The 21316-nt window shown below is 54.7% G+C and overlaps 12 protein-coding genes across 12 annotated transcripts; 6 read left to right on the top strand and 6 right to left on the bottom strand.

The window, feature by feature from the left end:
* Positions 1-417: 417 nt before the first annotated feature.
* On the bottom strand, positions 418-757 carry RPC10 (DNA-directed RNA polymerase core subunit rpc10; the record flags this gene model as incomplete). The annotated part of the gene is made up of 2 exons (XM_064806722.1): positions 418-442; positions 510-757. 2 exons carry the CDS (start codon positions 755-757, stop codon positions 418-420), a joined length of 273 nt encoding a protein of 90 aa, XP_064655027.1.
* Positions 758-1100: 343 nt separating this feature from the next.
* On the top strand, positions 1101-1606 carry LTR77_009494 (uncharacterized protein; the record flags this gene model as incomplete). Its single annotated transcript, XM_064806721.1, has 2 exons — positions 1101-1116; positions 1167-1606. The coding sequence occupies 2 exons, from the start codon at positions 1101-1103 to the stop codon at positions 1604-1606; spliced, it is 456 nt and encodes a 151-aa protein (XP_064655026.1).
* Positions 1607-2524: 918 nt separating this feature from the next.
* LTR77_009493 (uncharacterized protein) lies at positions 2525-4887 on the bottom strand (the record flags this gene model as incomplete). The annotated part of the gene is made up of 2 exons (XM_064806720.1): positions 2525-4392; positions 4446-4887. 2 exons carry the CDS (start codon positions 4885-4887, stop codon positions 2525-2527), a joined length of 2310 nt encoding a protein of 769 aa, XP_064655025.1.
* An 818-nt stretch (positions 4888-5705) lies between these two features.
* Positions 5706-8165, top strand: trl1 (tRNA ligase; the record flags this gene model as incomplete). Its single annotated transcript, XM_064806719.1, has 1 exon — positions 5706-8165. One exon carries the CDS (start codon positions 5706-5708, stop codon positions 8163-8165), a length of 2460 nt encoding a protein of 819 aa, XP_064655024.1.
* Positions 8166-8707: 542 nt separating this feature from the next.
* On the top strand, positions 8708-9976 carry LTR77_009491 (uncharacterized protein; the record flags this gene model as incomplete). Its single annotated transcript, XM_064806718.1, has 1 exon — positions 8708-9976. One exon carries the CDS (start codon positions 8708-8710, stop codon positions 9974-9976), a length of 1269 nt encoding a protein of 422 aa, XP_064655023.1.
* Positions 9977-10961: 985 nt separating this feature from the next.
* On the top strand, positions 10962-11285 carry LTR77_009490 (uncharacterized protein; the record flags this gene model as incomplete). Its single annotated transcript, XM_064806717.1, has 1 exon — positions 10962-11285. The coding sequence occupies one exon, from the start codon at positions 10962-10964 to the stop codon at positions 11283-11285; it is 324 nt and encodes a 107-aa protein (XP_064655022.1).
* A 98-nt stretch (positions 11286-11383) lies between these two features.
* Positions 11384-12304, bottom strand: LTR77_009489 (uncharacterized protein; the record flags this gene model as incomplete). Its single annotated transcript, XM_064806716.1, has 3 exons — positions 11384-11765; positions 11821-12182; positions 12239-12304. The coding sequence occupies 3 exons, from the start codon at positions 12302-12304 to the stop codon at positions 11384-11386; spliced, it is 810 nt and encodes a 269-aa protein (XP_064655021.1).
* Positions 12305-12777: 473 nt separating this feature from the next.
* On the bottom strand, positions 12778-14037 carry LTR77_009488 (uncharacterized protein; the record flags this gene model as incomplete). Its single annotated transcript, XM_064806715.1, has 2 exons — positions 12778-13848; positions 13897-14037. 2 exons carry the CDS (start codon positions 14035-14037, stop codon positions 12778-12780), a joined length of 1212 nt encoding a protein of 403 aa, XP_064655020.1.
* Positions 14038-14456: 419 nt separating this feature from the next.
* GOS1 (protein transport protein gos1) lies at positions 14457-15238 on the top strand (the record flags this gene model as incomplete). The annotated part of the gene is made up of 3 exons (XM_064806714.1): positions 14457-14519; positions 14573-14686; positions 14741-15238. 3 exons carry the CDS (start codon positions 14457-14459, stop codon positions 15236-15238), a joined length of 675 nt encoding a protein of 224 aa, XP_064655019.1.
* A 135-nt stretch (positions 15239-15373) lies between these two features.
* ATP10 (Mitochondrial ATPase complex subunit atp10) lies at positions 15374-16456 on the bottom strand (the record flags this gene model as incomplete). The annotated part of the gene is made up of 1 exon (XM_064806713.1): positions 15374-16456. The coding sequence occupies one exon, from the start codon at positions 16454-16456 to the stop codon at positions 15374-15376; it is 1083 nt and encodes a 360-aa protein (XP_064655018.1).
* A 191-nt stretch (positions 16457-16647) lies between these two features.
* Positions 16648-18399, bottom strand: LTR77_009485 (uncharacterized protein; the record flags this gene model as incomplete). Its single annotated transcript, XM_064806712.1, has 2 exons — positions 16648-18035; positions 18090-18399. 2 exons carry the CDS (start codon positions 18397-18399, stop codon positions 16648-16650), a joined length of 1698 nt encoding a protein of 565 aa, XP_064655017.1.
* Positions 18400-19076: 677 nt separating this feature from the next.
* Positions 19077-20826, top strand: LTR77_009484 (uncharacterized protein; the record flags this gene model as incomplete). The annotated part of the gene is made up of 5 exons (XM_064806711.1): positions 19077-19121; positions 19184-19731; positions 19789-20069; positions 20124-20491; positions 20542-20826. 5 exons carry the CDS (start codon positions 19077-19079, stop codon positions 20824-20826), a joined length of 1527 nt encoding a protein of 508 aa, XP_064655016.1.
* Between the last annotated feature and the right edge of the window lie 490 nt (positions 20827-21316).

The raw sequence follows: 21316 nt of genomic DNA, 5'->3' as shown, positions 1-21316 counted from the left end.
TGGACAGGGCAGTTTTGAGCGTGAGGAGGATGAGGCATGGTTGGACTGAAGTACGGAAATCGATGAAGTGGATCAGACGACAGGTCGTGCTTGAAGCATGATGCGGCTCGCATGGACTTCGCAGGCGACTTGCCGGACTGAAGTGGTGCACGGTGGAATCAAGGCTGCTGGGGCAGCTTGCATGGTTATCGCATGGTCGCATCGCACTTCAAATGGAAGGTGCCTGACTGCATTCCCCAGCGTCATCTTCACCGTGAAATGTCATGAATCTTTCCAGCCTTCTCTATCACAGACGGTCCGGCATGAACCTTGCCCTGCAAAAGTCATCATTCGTCACATCCTCCCCGCCCACCACCTTTCCTTCTTAGTCCACCGTTCTTGTCCTTCTAAGCCCATCTCATCGTCCCGCTCCTCAGATCATCGCGCCTCAAACTGAATCATCCTATCCACCCCCCACATTAGCCCCCCACCCCCATCTCCAACTCCCTCATTCCAGTAAGGTAACTCACCTATTCGTCCTCTCCTTATAAAGAACCCGATACCCACACTCCTTGCACCTTATCGCATCGCCGCTCTTCAGCGTGACTTTGGCATCGCAGTCCCCACACAGATAGGCCACCGGGCGCGAAGTGTCTTCGAAGGTGTTGCTGGCGCCGGTTATGTTGAAGGTGCCGCCTGTGTTGTTGGTGGTGGAGGAGGCGCCGGGGGCGGGGTTTTGGGAGGAGGAGATTTGGGGGGTGTAGGCTTCGCGGGACATGGCTGTTGTGTGGGTTTCGAGGGTGGTTGTGGGAAGAGAGGATGTGGAAGAGGAGGGTGCCGTGGAAGGTGGACTTCAACGCCGAGATTTGAGGTGAGATTTAAAGGTGTGGCGCAGGTGATCTGAGCGCCACAAACGCGGGGAAACCTTGAAAGTGCGCGTGTCCTGAAACTTGAAGTGAACTTCGGGGTCTCAAAAGAGAGAGACAGGAGACGACGCTTCAAAAGACCCCTTGGCTCTTCAACTATCTCGTCTGGCGCTCATCCTTGCCTCCTCACTTCAGCGACCTCAAGACACCTCGGCGCGCCCAAACCTTTAAATAAGCCAACAGTGAACGTCCAACATGGACCTCCTCCCAGGTGAGCTTTCCCAAATCCACATTCGAAGTCACTCCGCTAACAACCTCCAGACTGGGCCGCCCACGCCCTCTCCAACCACGACAACCTCCGCGCCTACTACCCCTACGCCCGCACAGCCTACTCCTACCTCTCCCTCGCCCGCTCCTACGCCCTGCCCCTCATCGACCAAGTCTCCCGCAAACCCGACCTCGCAACCATCGCCCTGCTGTTAGTCATCCTCTTCATCTCGCTCAAGATCCTCAACATGCTGTGGCAGACGTTCATGTTCTGGTTCCGGATGGCGAGGAGGGTGGTGTTCTGGGGCGGGCTGGTGGGTTTGGGGCTGTGGATGTATACGCGGGGACCCGAGGGGGCCGTGGAGGATGTGGGGTATTGGGTCGAGGTTTGGGGGCGGGAGAGGGAGTATTGGGTTGAGAGGGAGAGGGTTGCGAGGTTGGGGCAGCAGGTGAGGGGTGGGGGGCCTAGGGGGAGGGGGGAAGGGTGGTTTTGAGGGGTGTGTGGTGGGTTGGACTGTGTGCATTTTGAGCACGGAGATTGTGCTGGAATATGGGAGGGCATGGCCTGCTCTGCTTGGGGTATTGGATTTAGCGCCGGTGTTTTGGCGAAGGGGTGTACGACACCGTGGAGAGGACGGGATTCAGTGCAGGCACGACATGCTTGTATTACTCCCACTTTTACGGTCTCTGGAGCTCATCAGTGCTGGATGTTCAATACGAGGGAAAGACGTTTGACGTGGTGCGGAACCACCGACTCTGGCTGGCTGCAACCAGGACCGTGCCAGTGAATGTTCAAATTCTCGAGCGCCAAAGTCGATCTTGGAGAAGGCGGCGAACTGCTCGAGCCAGTGGCAAGGCATGAATTCATTGATGTCTGCCAGAGAAGACCGCAGTTCATCAATTATGCTTCGAAGTCGATTGATAGGTGAAACTTCTCTTCCATCTTGTCACAGATTGCGCAAGGTCGTCGATTCGACATATCGTTCTTGGGGCATGTGAAAAGCTGAGGAGTGACGAAAATAGCTCTTGCCGCATACGTCAATTGAGCAGAGGCCCGTTGCATTGTGCAACTACCAATCCTTCGTGGCTCGACTTCAAAGCTTGATGGCTACAATCATACAAGTTTCACCGTCTTCTCTTCCCACTCCACTTCCGATCTAGTGGCAGAAGACCTGTGCGCACGTAAGGAGAACCCGTCAGCAGATGTTCCAGAGAATAAATCATACTGCCCGTAAAGGGGCGTCTTCCGCCTGATTGGGATGATTGGGTCGCTCGAGGGTCAGACACAGATCTGATGGCTGGTCGGCAAGCAAAACTTGGCCCACATGACCGCGGATGCTCTGTTTCACCGGCCATAAGATCTATCTCTGCCTCGAGTGCAGATGAGGCAGGGGGTTCTAGTCACGTGATACTCACCAGTCGTCCTTCAGCTTCAAGTCCTCAGCAATACCTATGCGCCGATATTCATTTGTGTCCTCATTGACGAGCTGGAGAGCAAGGGCTCTGTCCCATCCGAGTCCAGTGCGGTCGTCGTTGACATCGGTCGCAACGTGTAGGATGAGGATCTCTGCGTGGCCTTGAGCTAATGATTGGCACTCGGGAATGCAGTCAGCGATGAGGATGGCCAAGCGAATTCGGGAGGCTGTCTCGCCGCGGTGGCTTCGCGGTGAGAGCACGTCTACCTGGGTGACGAAGCCGGGTAGTACGTAGACGTAGCCAGTAAAGCATGGTCCTACAAGGGTGAGAGATCCGCCAAATACCTGTCCATATGGGTTGTCGACGAATTTCTCGCAATGTGCGTTAAGCACAGAGGCATGATACTGAGGCATGTGCTGCGTGATGCGAAGGAACTGCACGCTTCGCTGTGAATTTGCCCAGCTCCAGGTCGGCGCAAGGTACTCACTTCCACGTCGGTCGACGGGCAAAGCGTCGTCGTACTTCCACAGAAGATCTCGAAGCAGGGAGTGCTGCCAAAGGCCAGCGAGGTATGCCGGACGTTCTTGCAGCACGTCTGCCCAAGTTGCTGCAAGACCGGCCATTGCTGGCAACCGATCCGTGCTGTAACTCAGTGACCGCCTTGAGTACTCCTCGCATAGACTGCGCCAGCGCCAGGCTTCGTCCTCATCCTCCGTCAGCATTTTCAGCTCCACTCCAGGAGCAAGCATCACACGGTGAACAGCATAGTCGTTCATGATTGCCGGACCATATCGGAACAGGTTTTCGACGGCGAGTTCGGAGCCTGGGCTGGCTCCTCGTCGTTGTACCACGCGTTTGGCACGCTCTAGCTTGTTGAACCGAACTTCGACGTCTGGTGGAATGCCTGCCACGCTTCGCCGATCCCGAAGTGTAGGCGAAGTGACATGATGATCGAGAGTCCCACATTCGCAGCTCATGTGTCCGAGACACTCCCACACTAGCTCGTTCGCTGTAAAGTGCAGTATCCGAGGACTCAGTAGACGTTCCTGGAAAGCCCACCCGCGTCCGAGGAGTGGCAATGGTTCGCCAACTACAGGAAGTGTTTCCGTCCTTCGCTTTTGCGAGAAGTACCCCAAAATTCCAGGCTCACCCCAATCGAACCTTGCGTGCCATTTCCAGGGTCGTCCAAAGATCGTCGATTCCTTCCCAGCTATGTCTCGCACAAAGATAGCCTTCGTTGTTTCACGTCTTTTGAAGAGGCCAGAGTCGCCATGGTCGCCTGCGCTGGCGGCTATGCAGATGGAGGCACCTGCATAGACTGACGCCATGTTGGCGGCTTCTTGTCTCCAATCCTCCAGGTCGTCCTGAACGATACATAGTGAGTCAACCCAGAGATAGCCGATACCAAGCCGACGCACCAGCGTGGCTGTATCTTGACAGGTCTTGATCAGTTCTAGGAAGGACACGGAATCTTGCAGCTGGGAAAGGTTCTGGGTAGTAGTCGTGAGCTTCTTGACCTGACCCCAGCAGTAGCTCAATGCGGCATACTCTGGGTTGGTCATTGCAAGAGCATCGCGGTGTACGAGACGAATGTCCTCATTCTGCTTGCCCAGGAATAGTAGTCGTTTTGGCGTGTACGCAGTCCGGCAGATTCGGCGCCCATCGAAGTCTTTGTGAGGACTGCACCACGGGTGTTCGAGTTGGCAGGACGAGAGCCATTTCTTAATCGTGTCTATGCAAGTGCCAGACGCGGGATCAACAGCTACCACTCTCGCCGCGCCTCCAAGAGCAGGGTAGCCACCCAAACCTGGCCCCGCCGAAGCTTCAATGAGCGACGCAATGGTGTTCCAAGGGGAGGTCTGCCCTATAAGCAGCTTACTGTTAACGCTGGATACGTTCTGTAAAGCGGACACTCACCCTCCTCAACGAACAGCATGTACTCCGAAAGAGTCTTTTCCTCTCGGTACAGCCCTACCCTCATAGCTCGCTCGACCTGACACCTAACGCTAATCGAGTAGTCCTGGGCATCCTCCAGGACCGCGCTGCCTCCGAACGCCGCGACAGAAGCTTGAAGGAGAAGACATGAGCTGCAGCCATCAGCAGCAGCTTCCAGAACGTCCTTGACGGACGAGTCGACCTCCCACATGTTCATGACCACAGGGTCGAGTTCGCTTCTGGATCGGATGCGTTCCGCGCCAACGATGAAGCTGAGGTGATGGATAACGATCGGGTCCAGATTGAAGCATACGCAGCAATAGTCAGGATGGGCAGGGATGCTCCAGTACTTTTCCTTCTCTGATTCGAATTGAGCTGCTCTGGTCAACTGGAGTTCTGCGATGAGTTCTGTGTCTTCAGTCATATTGAGGCTTTCATTTGGAGTCAACTGGCTTAAGAGAGAAGTGGCAGAACGTCGATAGTGCCATAGGATTGTGTAGGACCTGCGTGTATCCTCGTCACGGCCGAGTCTGCGAGAGTTGACCTAGGAAGATAGTCTCCGTCTGTCTGCTGAAGAGACAGCAATGCATGTTAGGAAGCGCGCAAGCGCCGTGAGATTGCCGTCATGCCGCTGTGCCTCCACTGCCTCAGCGATATGCTAGACTACATGCATGCACAGCGCGTACTTGCATGTGGCTCTACAGCGAGGCTGGCCTCAAAGTTCTGGTGGAAGAAGGTGTCGGGGCGAGGAGTGCTCTGGGAACCCCGACGCTGATTGGCTGCAATGAGAACCGCGCTAGCGGATGTTCAAATTCTCGAGCATCAAAATGTTTCTCAATCATTGCACTTCCGCATTATTTCTCTCGATCTTCTAGAAGGTGCAACAGTTGGAACTCGTCGAGAACGAGAAGTCGGACCTCAGGCAAGCTTGCATCAGGCGTGCTACACCAACTTCGCCTCAATATCAGTGAGATTTGCTGTGCCACGAAATGTGACTCTTCTTGAGTAACAACAGCGCTTCGCTCAAAGAGTCACATTCGGGCGGTGTCGCCTTCTGGAAGTGACTGATAGTTGCCATTCACTGCGACATCTTCGAGCAAGCTTGACCTTTTAAAAGATCATCTCGCTTTGCGCCTGCTCAATCTCACGGTGTCGACGTGATTAGACGTCATCTCTGCTGGTTCTTACTACAACCTGGAGGACTTGACACAACACCGAAAAAATCACCCCACTCAAACGACCATGGCGCAACGATTGTCGGCGCCATACCGGCCGCAGGACCGCCAGGAGGTCGGTGAAATGCTCCGTGGACTGGAGGGGAACAAAGGCAGAGGCAAGGGCAAAGGTGGCTTTTCCGTCAAGAAGAACACCTTCGACGTCGCCGGCACCAACATCAAAGTCGACTCGTGGCGAATGCAGGACTGGGACTACAAGAAGCCTAATCTGCCCACTTACGCCAGAGGATTGTTCACGACCAAAGACAGCAGCGGCCGGCCGGAGATTGTTGTCAGAGGATACGACAAGTTCTTCAACCATGGCGAGGTGAAGGACACAGAGTGGCGAAATGTCGAGGCCAACACTCGTGGACCTTACGAGTTGAGTGTGAAGGAGAATGGCTGCATCATCTTCACCTCTGGTCTGGAAGACGGCACATTACTGGTCTGCAGTAAACACTCGACAGGCGACCGCTCCGACACCGATATCAGCCATGCAAAGGCGGGAGAGAAGTGGGTGGAGAGACATCTGAAGTCCGTGGGCAAGACCAAGCAGGATCTGGCGATGAGGCTACGAGAGATGAACGCCACCGCTGTTGCTGAGCTATGCGACGATGACTTCGAAGAGCATGTCCTGGCCTACGATCCTGCCTCCGCTGGTCTCTACCTCCATGGTATCAACCTCAACCTACCTGAGTTCGCCACTTATCCTCACCATCTCATCGACGAGTTCGCCGAGGAATGGGGCTTCAGGAAGACGATGTACGTGCTCAAAGATGACATCCACGACGTGAAAGGCTTCCTCGACGGCATCGCGGAGACTGGCAACTATGCCGGTCGAGACACAGAGGGCTTCGTTATCCGGTGTCAGTCCAAAGCAGGCAGCGGTGAATGGCATGACTGGTTCTTCAAGTACAAGTTCGACGAGCCATACTTGATGTACCGGCAATGGCGAGAGTGCACCAAAGCAGTCATCTCGGGCAGGCCGCCAAAGTACAAGAACCACAAGAAGATCACAGAGGAGTACCTGCTGTATGCTCGTCAACAGCTACACAAGAATCCTGAGCTTGGAAAGCTGTACCAGCAGAACCACGGCATCATCAAGATGCGGGACGACTTCCTGGCATCGCGGGGTCTGAAGGGCTCGGATATTATCCGCCAGGAGCAGATGGAGGGTGAGGTCTCGAATGATGATGTGACAAAGGATGTCGTTCTTGTACCCGCAGCAACTATCGGATGTGGCAAGACGACTGTGGCGCTTGGACTGTGCAAGCTGTTTGGATGGGGTCACGTCCAGAACGACAACATCACTGTTAGAAAGGGCAAGCCGCAGGCATTCGCTACTGCTTGTGTCAACGCTCTGAGCCAGTGCCCGGCGATGGTGGCGGACAGGAACAACCACCAAATGCGTGAGCGGAAGCAAATCATCGACGACGTCTCGAAGGTGGTACCCAACGCACGCCTCGTGTGTCTTCATTTCGTGCATGATGACTACGACAAGATCAGAGATGTTACGAGGGAGAGAGTCTTGACCAGAGGCGACAACCATCAAACCATTCACGCAAGCAAAGGCTCGGACGAGATCATCGGTATCATGGAAGGCTTTCTGCAGCGCTTCGAGCGGGTCAACCAAGACTCGCCTCCAGATGAGGGGTTCGACTTGGTCATTGATCTGGACGTCAGCGCCTCTTCGAGAGACAACCTTGAGACGGTTATCAGTAAGATGTACGCAGAGTACCCGAAGCTCTTCGGCAACCAGGACATGCCAACCTCTGACGACATGGACGCCGCCATCGACGCAGCAATGAAAGACTACACCGTCGACCTCAAGCACGAAATCAAGAGCCGCGACGACCGAAACAACAACCCCGGCAAGGGCCAGAACAAGCGTCCGAATGGTCAAGCCAACGGATCGACAAAACCAAAGGAGAGAAAGATTGAGTATTTCTCGGTACAAATGCCGTACTCCAACATCAATCGGATCCTCGAAGCACTGTTCAAGGATGCCGCTCCGGAGGAGGCGCAGATGTACAATTCACTGAAAGCTCAGCGCCGCGTCCAGAACGAGTTCCACGTCACGCTCATCCATCGCGCCGTCGCTGACCGGCAGCCTGAGATCTGGGACAAGCTTATGGAACTCCAAACCAAAGCTTCCGCCCCGACAGAGACCCAGGCCTTCTCGATCCCAGAGCCGAAGCTAGGACATGCGAAAGTCCGTTTAGAGCGATTGGTGTGGGACGACAGGATCATGGCCTTCGTGGTCCGCCTCAGCCCGGGCGAAGGCACCGACCAGCAGTGGCAGAGCGCGAATCCAGTAGCGCATGTCACGGTAGGTACTGCCTCGGAGAAAGTCAAGCCGGTCGAATCGAACAATCTGTTGGCGAGGTGGGAGCGGGATGGTAGCGGAGCGAATGGGATTCATGAGATGATGATCAAGGGGAATGTGCAGGTTGAGGGGACTGTGAAGGCTGTTTTGCAGAGGCTGTGAGGGGTGGCTTTAGGGGTTCTTGCACCTGAGAGAGCGATGGAACGGATGAGATGAGGCATGATACCATTTGCATACGCTTCAATGCATGGCTGAGTGGGCATGGAATACAGCAGGGATGGCATGGAGCTGAGGATATACAGGGGGCAGTGACCTTCGTAGCAGATTCAAAAACGTTCTACTACTGCCTTCTTCACACCTAAGAGCCAAGGATATCACATGCTGCGAAAACCGGCACCTCGGCCTCGCGGGAAGTGTTTCGCAGAAGCCTATTTCTCCGCGCTGCAGCTGGACGTCACTCCCAGCAGGGTCCAATCAATGGCACTGGTACGGCAGCGGACTTACATGCCGCGTCGCCAGCAGCGTAGGTCCACACAGTTCTTCGAATCTGCCGGCCGTTCCTGAAAGGAGCTCTGTCCTCGTGCTGTGGTATTTCTCCACTCCACTTTCTGCTGCTCCCCTTCGTCAACTGGACGCTTTTCTAAAGCGCTGCCTTGCAATGCCAACTGTTCTACCAATCCAACAAGACAACCCTTCTCCGCAGAATGTCCTCGTCTATCGACCACCAGCCCCCGTCTAGAGTCGACTCGCCAATGGCTGTCCCGTACATCCCGTTGACGTTCGACAATGCGAACGCAGACGAGTCGGCTCGAGAGCTAGCGTATGCTTTGAATCCTTCGTGGAAGAACACCGAGGGCCCTGTAGAGGTTGTACGGTTCACGGATGGAATCACGAATACGTTGTCGAAAGCGACGAAGCGATGGCCGGACCGGACAGAGTCGCAGAACGACGACGATGCTATCCTCATGCGGGCGTATGGGAAGGGGACGGATGTCCTGATAGACCGGGAAAGAGAGATGAAGGCACATACGCTGCTCGCCAGCATGGATTTGGCACCGCCGCTGCTGGCACGGTTCGACAATGGCTTGATGTATAAATTCGTACAGGGAGATGTGTGCACGCCAGAGGACCTGCGCAGGCCGGAGGTCTACAGGCAGACTGCGAAGCTACTCGGGCAATGGCATGGGAGTCTGCCAGTTTCAGCGATCACGCGGACGCCGGATCTCGACAAAGATGCAGACCAGAAGCACTGTGGGATGAAGAATGGAAAGCACACTCGACCGATGCCGAATATATGGAGCGTGATGCAGAGCTGGATCAATGCGCTGCCTAATGGTACGGCAAAGGAGCGGGAGCGCAACAAGATGCTGGACAGCGAGCTTGCTGTGCTGTCTGCGAGGTTTGGAGACACGCCTGGGGTTGACGGAAAGGACTACATCTTCAGCCACACGGACTTGCTGGCAGGGAACGTGATCATGCAGAAGCCTTCCGGCACTAAAATCTCCAACGGCGACAACAAAGAGCGACCAGTATGCTTCATTGACTACGAATATTCCACCCCCGGTCCAGCGGCATTCGACATATCAAACCACTTCGCGGAATGGGCGGGCTTCGAATGCGACCACGGCGCGGTACCCACGAAATCGCAGCGAAGAGACTTTTTGAAAAACTACATTGGCTCCTTCCGCGTCCATGCGATAGATCTTGAACAGACGATGAGCTACGAGATCGATCTCCAGAAAGACATTGACCAGCTCTACGACCAAATAGACCAGTTTAGAGGATTGCCGGGCTTTTACTGGGGTATCTGGGCGCTGATACAGGCTACGATTAGCCAGATAGACTTCGATTACACAACCTACGCGGAAGATAGACTCGGCGAGTACTTCGCATGGAAGGCTGAGGAGGATGGGTCTCGCGCGAAAGAAGGGAAGGAGATGCCTTTGCGAGAGCGACGATGGGCGGAGGAATAAGGTCGCTTCACCTGTCACGCGAACGCGTGCGGGCTACAGCAGAGCAGCCGGCCGACTGTTCAACATAGTGTGCCTCGGCCACGGGATGGAGGTCATTTTTATTGAGCACGTGGTGGTTTTGTGTGCGCGCAAAAAGTACATGGGAGGCTTGAAAGACCTTCATTCAACATGATACCCAGTCGCGCTTTGATGCGAGCGACATGTCGAGGAAATGAGCAAAAAGTACATGTATCTATCGATGTTCGAATGTCCAGCGTCGTGGCTTCTCTGGCGAGTGTTGTGGTGTGGAAAGGTAAGCAAGTACGACGTACATCTGGCGTGTTCTTGCAATCATTCTTTTACATTTTATCAAACCTGTCGAATTTGCACAAGCATTCATACAACAGTCCACCATCAGATAACGGGTCCGTCCCTACAAGCACCCATACGACAGACCATTTCCACGGAGCAATTCCCTCCGCAACACGGACACGTTCATCGACAAGCAAGAATGCTATCGACGACGGCTTCGAGGACAGCGACCATCGCTCACCACCTCCCACGATGCATCCCAACGCACCAGATCGCGGCCTTCCACCATACCCGTGCGTTCGTCTCAAAGACCTCGTCATCCGCCACACGGCATCCTCGTCCCTCGCAGGTCAGCAGTCCGGTACAGCATACCCGAACGATCCGTACGAGAGCCCAGCGCTTTCCCAGCCGACGAGAGCTCGACGATGAGCGGCAAGCCTTGGGGAAAGTGAACTCGGGGCTGGAGTATGACCCGAACGGCGATGGTCGAGGGCAACGGCCGAAAACGAGCCCGACGTCCATCTTGAAGGCGTGCATAGTTGGTTTTGGCGTTGGATGGGCTGCTTGCCATGTTGGCGTATGGTGTTCAGGCCACTCAGTGTCAGGTCCGAGTCCCTCGCAAGCGATTGAGATGCGCTCTCAAGCAACTGAGATGTGTTCGAAAGCAGTTGAAATGTGTTCGCAAGCCGTTGAGATGCGTTCGCAAGCACTAGAGCTGCTCTCGCAAGCAAAAGAACACAACAAGATTCCAAGCGAGCGGACTGCTACGTTTGAAGGACGTGATTCTTCCGAGAGCCGGGAGCGGACCAACATCGAGCTGGAGAAGACAAGACAGTACGAGAAGATACTGACGCTTGCTGGCGACTGGGTTGCTACGTTCGTAGGAAAGGAGGATCCCAGGGATCGCGAGCGGATCGAAGAGGAGCTGGATGCCGCGGCGCATGAATACTTCGAGGGAGGCGAGGATTGTATATGCGAGAACCGTCGAAGGGAGAGACGGGTGAAGAGATGTGCGTAATGCAACACGCCGTGTGGACTGAGGGTGGGGAACGCCAAACGTTCGTTGTAAGATAACTCAGCTCTACACTCTTTCTGCCATGCGATCTTTTGACTAGATCACTTTCCAGTCGCAGTCGCAACATGCTCAGCAAAGTACTTCTTCACCACCTGGATGTCATTGGCGGTGTTGATCATGTCGAAGCCTTTCTCAGCATAGTGCTTGGCCTGCTCGCCGCTGCCCATGTAGATCGCAGACTTCTTGCCGGCGTCGTGGGCGGCCTTGTTGATCTTGTCGATGGCTTCGTCCAGCTCTGGTGCGTGCTTGCCACCGGATAGGACAGACGGGTGACCAATATTGTTCCCGAGGTCGGTTGGCCCGATCAAGAGCACGTCGATGCCTTCGACTGCTGCGATCTCGTTGACGTCCTTCAGAGCACCGGCAGTCTCGATCTGAACACAGACTACCGTCGATGAGTTGGCGTCGCGGAAGTAGTCGCCCCTATCTCAGCAGTCAGCTCAGGACCACCAGGGATGCATCGTCTTCTATCACGGACATTGGCACCTCAGACACATCGCCCGTCCTACCAGAGATAAACTTCTCCATCGATAAACCACTGCCCAGCCCTCTGTTGCCCACAGGTGAGAACTTCGAGTACTTTGCGATATTCTTCGCATCCTCCGCCGAGTTCAACAACGGCACGATGATGCCGTGAGCTCCAGCGTCTAAGGCACGCTTGATCATCCAATGCTGTCCATCTGGAACACGCACAACTGGACTGACACCGCAAGCTGCAATGGCCGCTACAGATTCGTGCATGGCATCGTCGGACATGTTGCCATGTTCTTGGTCGATACAAATCCAATCCAGATTTGGCGTCCGGGCTATTATGCGGGAAAGGTTGGATCCTGGCAGACCCTAGCGTTGGATGGTTAGCTACGAACATTGATATTTGAGAATTAGCGATCACTCACTTGCCATCCTCCAAACGAAGGCTTGCCCGACTTGAGGGCCTGCTGTAATCTGTTGGCCTTCTGCATCTTGGGCGAAGTTGTGACTTCTGATGTTCGGTCTGAGCGGAAAGCAAGATTTGCAACAATTGACAAGAACGGGCTTTTGTAGGATTGAACAATGTTTGTAAGAAAGTGCAACAAGCATTTGAAGGCAATAGCATCGGCAACGTACAGCATCGGCGGGGTCGCCTCGTGGGAACGAGGTCTGTCACTTTAACCTACCTTCCGTCTTCGGCGAGCTGTGGTCTGCACCAAACAGCAGTGAAAGCGTTTTGCACGGGTCGCCAGGGACTAGTATGAGCACTAAGTGGATTTTCTTGATGTTGTACGTAGAAGGAAAAGAGTTGTCGTTCGAAGGTCGGCGTCTGTTGGCAAGTAATGACGTACACTTTCATGTTTGAACCGACTGCTGTGGATGGCACAGACGCGGAGGACAGTGCGGACGCTATCAAATGTTGGAAAGGTATTTGATTGCGCATATTGACAAGGTCAACGGACCTTTACAGCTCATCTTTCGAACCGCCGCTCTTCTCTTTCCCCTTCCCGCTGTCCCCCACTCCTCTTTTGACCATGCTGCTGAGGACCTCAAAGCCAACCTGAGCTGCTGCCAACGCTGTGACTTCACCTGTTCCGTCGTAGCTCGGTGAGACTTCGACGATATCTGCACCCACAACATTCAAAGTCTCGATGCCTCTCAGCACTCGGATTAGCTCTCTCGTCGTCCAGCCGCCAGGCTCCGGTGTCCCCGTCCCGGGTGCCATGCCTGGGTCAATCACGTCGATGTCAATGCTTAGATACACTGGTGTTTCGGTGCCGACATGCTCGACGATCTGACGAGCCATGCCGGCGAAGCCAATGTCATCCATGTCGTCCGCGGAGTACCGGATCCAACCTTGAGTGTCGTCGTCTTCGTTGTCTCCTATGCCGCTGAGACGTGTGCGCAAGCCAGCATGTACTGATTTGGACTTCATGATCAGAGACTCGTTGTGGGCCAGCCAGAACATAGTGCCATGCGTGAAGAAGGATTGCTGGGCGGGGTCTTCTGGATCAATCCAAGCGGAAGGATATTTCGCTGGATGCCAGGTATCGAGGTGGGCGTCGAAGTGCACCACAGCGACATTGCCGTATATGCTGTTGAGAGCGCGAAGGGTTGGAAGGGCAATCGAATGGTCCCCGCCCAAAGACAGCAGCTTGGGCGTGCGGCGGTAAGCGATTGACGAATCTCTGTTTGACGCTGGGGCGGTGCTGTGAGCGAGATTCGTGTAGGCCTCGCTCATTTGACGGAGAGCTAGGGCGTTATCGAAAGGGGTGATTGGAATGTCGCCGCAGTCGATGACCTTGGCCCATTCTAGGTACGGGTTGATGCTCGCTCGAGGGTTGTAGCCTCGGAAACTCGTTTGTCGTGCTGATGCTGCCCGAATGGCCCGTGGGCCGAAGCGAGCTCCCGGCCTGTATGTCACGGCAGTATCGAAGGGTGCTCCGAGGATGGCAATGTCGTATTCTTCCTCCGGGTGCTGGAGGCAACGGACGTGAGGGAGATGGGCGAATGTTGATATACCGGAGAAGCCCCACTGGAGAGGTCAGACCTGTTGAACTGAAGTGTTTCTTGATAGACCTACATCAGTACCCCATTTAGCATCTAGGTCTTCCTGAGTCCAGCCGATGAATGGCTCTTGGGAAGTAACATGATCATCATGCTCGTGAGCAGCTGTCAGTGCCGCGAAGGCCGCAAGACTAAGCCATATTGTTTTTGCCCTCATGATGTCTTCTTTCCGGCCACGAGAAGACTCACACAGGTAAATCGGAATGAGAATGGGTTCTGTCCATACTCCACAGTAGTTTAGGTAATGCGTTCTTATCGCTCGCCGCACTCGGCCAGCTCGCCGGCTTTAGCCTCCTACCAGTTTTGACCAAATCATCGTGGCGTCTGGCTCACTCATTCGCCTGAAGCCGATCACTCGAGCGGTAGGTACCAGCAGCGTAATTCAGACACTTCTATCCAAGCGTTCGAGACCGATGAAGGAGTGTCGGTTGCAGTCTGGACAGCAGGTGACGTTGAAACCAGCGGGAGTGGCCGCTGTGCTAGTCCGCATGCGGCAACTACCCTCGGGAAACATGTGATCGACTTTGAGGGTTGGAACTGCGTGGATGCTCTGCGAATGCAAGACAAACCTTAAGCATGGCGGCAAACCAGTCTACTTGGGCCCAACTACGGCAACAGGCGAGAGCGCAAGAAACGCAGGTAAAGGTCCAACAGCTCAATATAGGGGAACGCTTCAGCTAACGATCTTGTAGACAGAGGCACTATTCCACACATATGCGCAGTATGCCTCTCAGACAGACATTGCGCCCAAGCCCAGCGAGGATGAGCAGCGGACGGAGGAGCAATTGAACGAGATCTTAGAGAAGGTACGGACTCCCGTTCCGGCCACCTGAATGTTGCGACTGACGGCAGGTCCATAGCGATCACAACTCCTCACCCAACTTTCCCGACTCCTCGACTCCGATTCCCAACCCAGCGCTCTCAAAACAACGAACCTCAGCCGCCACCGCGAGATCCTAACACAACACCGCACCGAGCTTTCCCGACTCAAATCCTCCATCAGCACGGCACGAGACCGAGCAAACCTCCTTTCCAATGTCCGGAGCGACATCAACGCCTACCGCCAGAGCAACCCCGAGGCTGCTGAGGCAGATTATATGCTGGAGGAGCGCGCAAGGCTAGATCGAAGCCACAACGTCGCGGACAGCGTGCTCAGCCAGGCGTACGCGGTGAATGAGAGCTTTGGATTGCAAAGAGAGACTTTGACGAGTATACAAAGGAGGATTACGGGGGCTGCGGCCCAGGTACCGGGGATCAATAGCTTGATGCAGAGGATTGGGAGCAAGAAGAGGAGAGACGGCATTATACTGGGAAGCTTTATTGCTTTCTGCGTGTTGGTGCTGTTTTGGTTGTGGTAGATTGGGCATGTCGTTGCTTCGAGCATGGTGTTGGGGCGTTTGGAGATGAGTCTGTGCATACTGTAGGGGATCGCAAGAGGAGGTCAAGATTGTATCTGTACAGGGTATCTCGGCATTTGCATATCAAAGCACGTCTCATGCGGCAGCAGCGGCCTTCTGCGCCGGCTCTTCTTCTACCACGTCTGCGACTGCGTGCTCCAGCTTCTCCTTCTTCGTCGGTCGTTGTCCTCTGGCCTCCTGCACCAACTTTCGGACGCCTCTTACTAAGCTCTCCTTCTCGTGCTCTTCCGCGATTGCGCTGCCGGCCCACCTGATCCTCAGCTCCGGGTCTACCAGGTAGACGTATCCAGCCTTCTCATTTACAACGCCGAGCGCCTCTTTCAGCACATCGCTGAAACCTCGCCTGACAACGAAGTACCGTCCCTGCTGCTCAGGACTCCTCTCCCTCCGCAGACTTCCCATCCCGAACAACCTCAAAATCCAGTACTTCAACACATTGTTTTCGTAGTTGATCTCCACGCTCTGAGCCACGTCCTCGTTCGCCGTCAAAACCTCCTCCAGCGCAGCATTCTCTTCCTGTCCAACAAACGTCCGCACCTGATTGACAGCCCACGCGTTGGTAACCAAACTAACCACGCTTACCCTCCCCTTCATCGCCTCAGTCGTACCTCTCCCCAACCCTCCGTACCCATCCTTCCGATCCCTCTTCTCCAGCCCCTTCCTCAACGTCCTTCCGAAGAAATTCGGAAACCACAGCGCCGTCTCCGCCCTAAACAGCCGTTCCGGCGCAACGAACACTTTGCCCTTGTGGAACCGCAAATTGCTCCAATCGCGAAAGTAAGGTTTCGAGATCTGCTTCGTCATCTTTGCGCGCTTCTCGAGGTGCTTGTCGTAGTCTACAAAGTCGTCGCGGCGGGTTTTGAGGGAGCGGTGGTCGAGGCCGGTGTTCTCGCCTGGTCTTGGGGGATTAGGCATGCCGATAGGTCGGGAGAGGGGTGTTGGAGTGTGGTCTTCGTCATCGTCAGATTTCTGGCGGAGGCGGAAGCCAGGCTGGGTCGGTTGGCGAGCTACTGGTGGAGGAGATGGTGCTTTCTTCGGGGGTGGTGGTGGATTGGGCGAGGAGGCATAGCATCGCTGCGAGATGGTGGGCGCATATCTGGTTCCTGGATATGCGAGGCGGCGAAGTATATGGAGACAGGCAGGCGATGGTGCCTTCATTGTAGGTCGTAGTTGTGTGGTTTTACTGTTGCAGTGAAGGTCGTGGAAACCTTCAATGCGGCCTTACGGGGAGGTTCGGGAGAGTGTCCCATTCAGATAGCCTATATCTTGGTTGTTGGCTATCTTAATCTCAATCTGCAACAACAACATGGCTTCGACTTTTCTCTAGGTACTATCATAACTGCAACCATTCAGCCTTCAGCAGACAACCCGTACACAATACACTCAGCCATCTTGGTGACCGCCGGAATGCAGATATTGATGGGGAATCCGCCATCATCTGGATCCTCGTTCGGCATAATAGCCTGGTGTCCACTGCGCGTCTCATCGCCATTCAGCCTACGATGCGTTGCGAACTCTCCCGTTTCTTGATCGCGCGTCTTCTCTTCGAAATCCAAGATGCCCGTGAAGCAAGTTCCCGTGGCGAGCGAGCGGAACTTCACCTGGAACCCAGCACCTACCAGAAGAAACTTTGCAGTGCCATCAGAGTTGGTCTCGCGATGGATGATGAGACCATAGCCTGCGCCTTGCGCGCCGGTGGTAAAGGCACGCTCGACTGTAAGTTCATACCCGGCCATCTCAAACACTGGGTCAGGATGAGAAGAGGCCTCCTTGTGGTCTGGCTCATCAAAGAAGAACCCGGCAATCGAGTTAGTTTCTCGTTGAGCAGCCATGACAAGGTCCTCTACAGATGCCATGAGTGCGTAATGTTTCGTGTAAGCGCAATCGTCCACCTCCAGTGTATCCAAGGCAAAAGGACACGAGCCTATGGCTCTGTACTCCCCAACGGCGGCCCAGATCCTTCGAGCACCATACTCGTCTCTCCGCTGTTCGGGGATGAAGAGTGGCTGTTTGCGGTGGCGGTACGTCGAGCACACGCGGTGATAGTCGTTGAGATAGGTGTCTGGTGAGATGAAGGACAGTGACGGGGCGAATTTCATCCAGATATCGAGCACGGAGCTCACGGCACCACCAGCTGGATAGTCACCAGGTAGATCGCCACCTCCAGCAAGCGTTGGGTACGCCTTTGCCATGGAGTCTTCGCCGTAGTTGAGCCAGAAGTTGGCAAACATCGGTAAGGAATGTTCGGACTGGCCGGCTTGAGCTACCTTCTCGACATAGCGGGCATAGTGGTAGGCCATGAACATCTCGTCGGTGTAGATGCTCTGACCAAAGGTTTGTGGCCAGTTGTACCCTTCTACAAGCGTGTGCCGGTCCTCCAATTTCGACTTTAGATCTGGGTGCAGCGTGTGCCAGTCTTCTCGGAGAAATCTGACCAGGTCTGAAGGTACGTTTGACTGGTACACCTCGTTTGCTGCATCGCTGCGGTCTCTCGAGTCGCCTAAGACGCCGACTTCATTCTGCACTTGCACCATCACGACGGTGTTCTGCTCTCCGTCGACCTCGTTCAGGTGCCGCACGAACGAACGGAAAGCCGCCGCATCGGCGTCGACCGTGGCGCCGTGCACACACGATATGGTTTCGGTGACTTCAGCTCTACCATCTCGTGTTTGTACGACAACTCGCGGGAACCGTTTAGGCGACATCTTGACCCAGCGAGGCACGTACGTCGATATGCCTACATTATGAGTGGTTTGCTGAACGTCCTACCGACAGGGGCACGGGGACTCACCATTCTTCCAAGTACCGAACCACAACAGGATGAGCTTGAGATTGTACGAACGAGCGTCACGGATGACCTGGTCGATGACAGAGAAGTCAAAGTGGCCTTCCCTTGGCTCAACCATCTCCCAGGACACGCTACCGAGCACGGTGTTCACGCTCATGTCGACCATCTTCTGCCACAACCCGGCCATGTGCTGGACGGAGGAGAAGGAGGAATTCTGCAGCTCAGCGCCGCGGACGAGGAATGGGCGTCCATTGACGATCAGCTGGCCAGCGGTCGCGGTGCGTGCGATATGAGGGAGGTCGTTCAGAGGCATCTTTTTAACATGAGGAAGAGAAATAACAACGATCTACCTTGCTTATGGTTCCGCAAGCGCGTGGCAATGCTCATGAACAACAGGCGTCTCGAGACAACAGAACCCGCGTATGTGAGTCTGGTGAAAGGATGGAGCTTGCGGAGGTCTGCCGCTGCCGGTCTTTTCTTCCCGCAGAATATCTTTGAAGATCCATATGGGAGCGTTGTCGCGACAAGACCTTCGCACGCGCTCATTTTGGGATCTGCCGGCGACACTTTGACCTCCCGAGCCTCTTGGACTTCTCGGACCTCCACCTCTTGGTGTATCTGGTTGATCATCACACCGAAGTATCGATACATGCAACGCAGATGTATACCTTATTGGTCTACAAAGACCGGATAAAAGTCAACGGAGAAATTTCGTCCATGCGAGATCAGCGCGAACGTAGTATTTTAAAATGCGAGGGCAACGACCATGCGGTCTCCAGGTCTCCAGGAACTCCATCTCCAGTCAAGACGCGAGTAAAGTGTATCCATGAGGGATCCACGCATGACTCGTCTTGCTACCATCACATTATAAGTATTCCCATCAAGACCACCCCGAGGTGATACCATCGCGGCTCTGAACCTCATCTCATTGACGGGAGTCTCGCCGAACTACTATCCATCGACTGCCAACCCCCGTGCATACTGCCGGCCATGGTCCTCTCACCTTCGGTCTACCAGGTCCTGGTGGGCGTATTCGTAAGTCCAACGCCCACACATCATTCAGGACACACACTGATGTCACTTTTCCATCCTTACAGGCCTCCATGGGCGCCTTCATGTTGGGATATGATCTTGGAGTTATAGCTGGCGTCGTCGCTTCGCCGACGTTTATCGACGAGTTCAACGAGCCGAATGCAGTCCACACTGGCCTTGTCGTTTCTCTCTTCACGGTCGGCTGTGTACCTGGTGCCGCCTTTGCTGGGCCTTTTGGCGACTATCTTGGTCGCAGGGCCACCCTGGCGCTTGGCTCCGTGGTCTTCCTCATCGGTGGTGCCATCCAGACCGCGGCTATGTCCCTCAGCTATCTCTATGGAGGCCGCTTCGTCGCAGGCTTGGGGACGGGCATTCTCGTGATGGCCGTCCCACTCTACCAGGCCGAGCTAGCGCATCCTAACATTCGTGGCCGCATCAACGCTTTGGTGCAGTTCATGCTGGGCATTGGCTCCTTTCTTGCAGCTTGGATCACATACGGTACTCTTCTCAACATCGATGGTTCCAATGCCCAATGGCGTATCCCTTTGGGTATCCAGAACGCCCCGACTGTCTTTCTCGCCACCCTGATCTGGTTCTTCCCTGAAAGTCCACGGTATGTTAGCTGTTTCAACTTCGATTGGCGCAAGTTGCTGACTTAATCTTCTTATAGTTGGCTGATGGACAAGGGCCGCGAGGAAGACGCTCTTCATACCCTCGCTCGACTCCACGCCAACGGTAACACCTCGGACGCTTTCGTCCAGGCTGAGTTTGAGGAGATCAGACTCTCCATCCAGATGGAGCACGAGTACGAGGCGAAGTCATACATTGAGCTGTTCCAAAGCAAAACTTCCTTCAAGCGTCTGTTGATTGGTGTCGCGCTCCAAGCCTCTGGCCAAATGACGGGCGTTTCGGCCATTCAATACTACTCCCCGACCATCTTCGGGCAAATTGGTGCGTCTTTCACCTGGAACCCGTGGCTATTTGAAGTGACTAACATCACGCTAGGCATCTCTACCATCGACACATTGAAGTACCAAGGCATCAGCAACCTGCTCGCTCTCTTCGGCGAAGCGTGCTGCTTCCTCTTCATCGACAAGCTCGGCCGTCGTTGGGTCCTGATTGGCGGTAACCTGGTGCACATGGTCTGCTTCTTAATTGCTACTATCCTGTTGGCCAAATTCCCGCCTGGCTCCGCTGAAAACGAATCTGCGCAATGGGCATTCATTGCATTTACCTGGATCTACAACTACACTTTCTCCGCTACCGTAGGCCCACTAAGTTGGATCATTCCGGCTGAGATCTTCGACACGAGGACCAGAGCGAAGGGAGTTTCCATCTCGACTATGACGACCTTTGCTTTCAACACTATGATTGTAAGACTTCCGCCCACCTCTATAATAGCACGCGCTAACCAGCTCAACAGGGCCAAGTCACACCCATCGCCATGGAGCGCATCGGCTATCGATACTACTTTCTCTTCATCATCTGCAACTTCACCAACGCACTGTTCTTCTGGCTGTTCCTACCCGAGACCACCCGTCTTCCCCTCGAGAAGATGAACGAGGTCTTTGCGGGTCCTTGGATCGTCGTGGGCTCAAGCAAGAGGGTGAAGGCGCTGCGGGAGGTCGGCGTGGAGGATGGAGAGCTCGAGAAGAAGCATGATGGAGAGGAAGCGGAGCATGTACATGCTCGCAAGGTATCTTTATGAAGGAGTTTGGACTGATGGGGAGGTTCTTTGATGTAGATGGGCTGATAGATCTAGAGAGTAAGCACACTCGTCCGTCTACAGGTTTCGGTAGGCAAGTGTGCTAGTAACATTGTCGTTTTAGCGCTGTCGTAATGACCATAACCCTTCTTGCCCTTGATCAATGCGGCCTCACGGAGATGTTCGGTCGTGGTTCGGCCGAGGCTCGGCGTTATCGTGTACAACCTTCTTTCCACTCCACCTCTACATCCAAACATGCAGAATGGCGAATACACGGTGAACGAGTGCGTTGGGTACAACGCTAGGCTTGCGGCCGCGATTGTCGGCTGCACAATGACAAGGAGCTGGCGACAGCCCTCTGTACACCCCGACATGCACGTCGCCGTGTGGAACGTCCGACATCAATGCCATTGTTAAGGACGTCGAGTTGCCGCCGTCCATGTGCTTCACTGATGAGACTAACGAGAAGAGACAAGTGGACTGAGAGCTATTG

The sequence above is a fragment of the Saxophila tyrrhenica genome (assembly GCF_035928015.1).
Source record: "Saxophila tyrrhenica strain CCFEE 5935 chromosome Unknown scaffold_18, whole genome shotgun sequence".
NCBI lineage: Eukaryota > Fungi > Ascomycota > Dothideomycetes > Mycosphaerellales > Extremaceae > Saxophila > Saxophila tyrrhenica.
The sequence above is the reverse complement of the archived record's forward strand: the minus strand, read 5'-3'. Positions and strand labels throughout refer to the sequence as shown.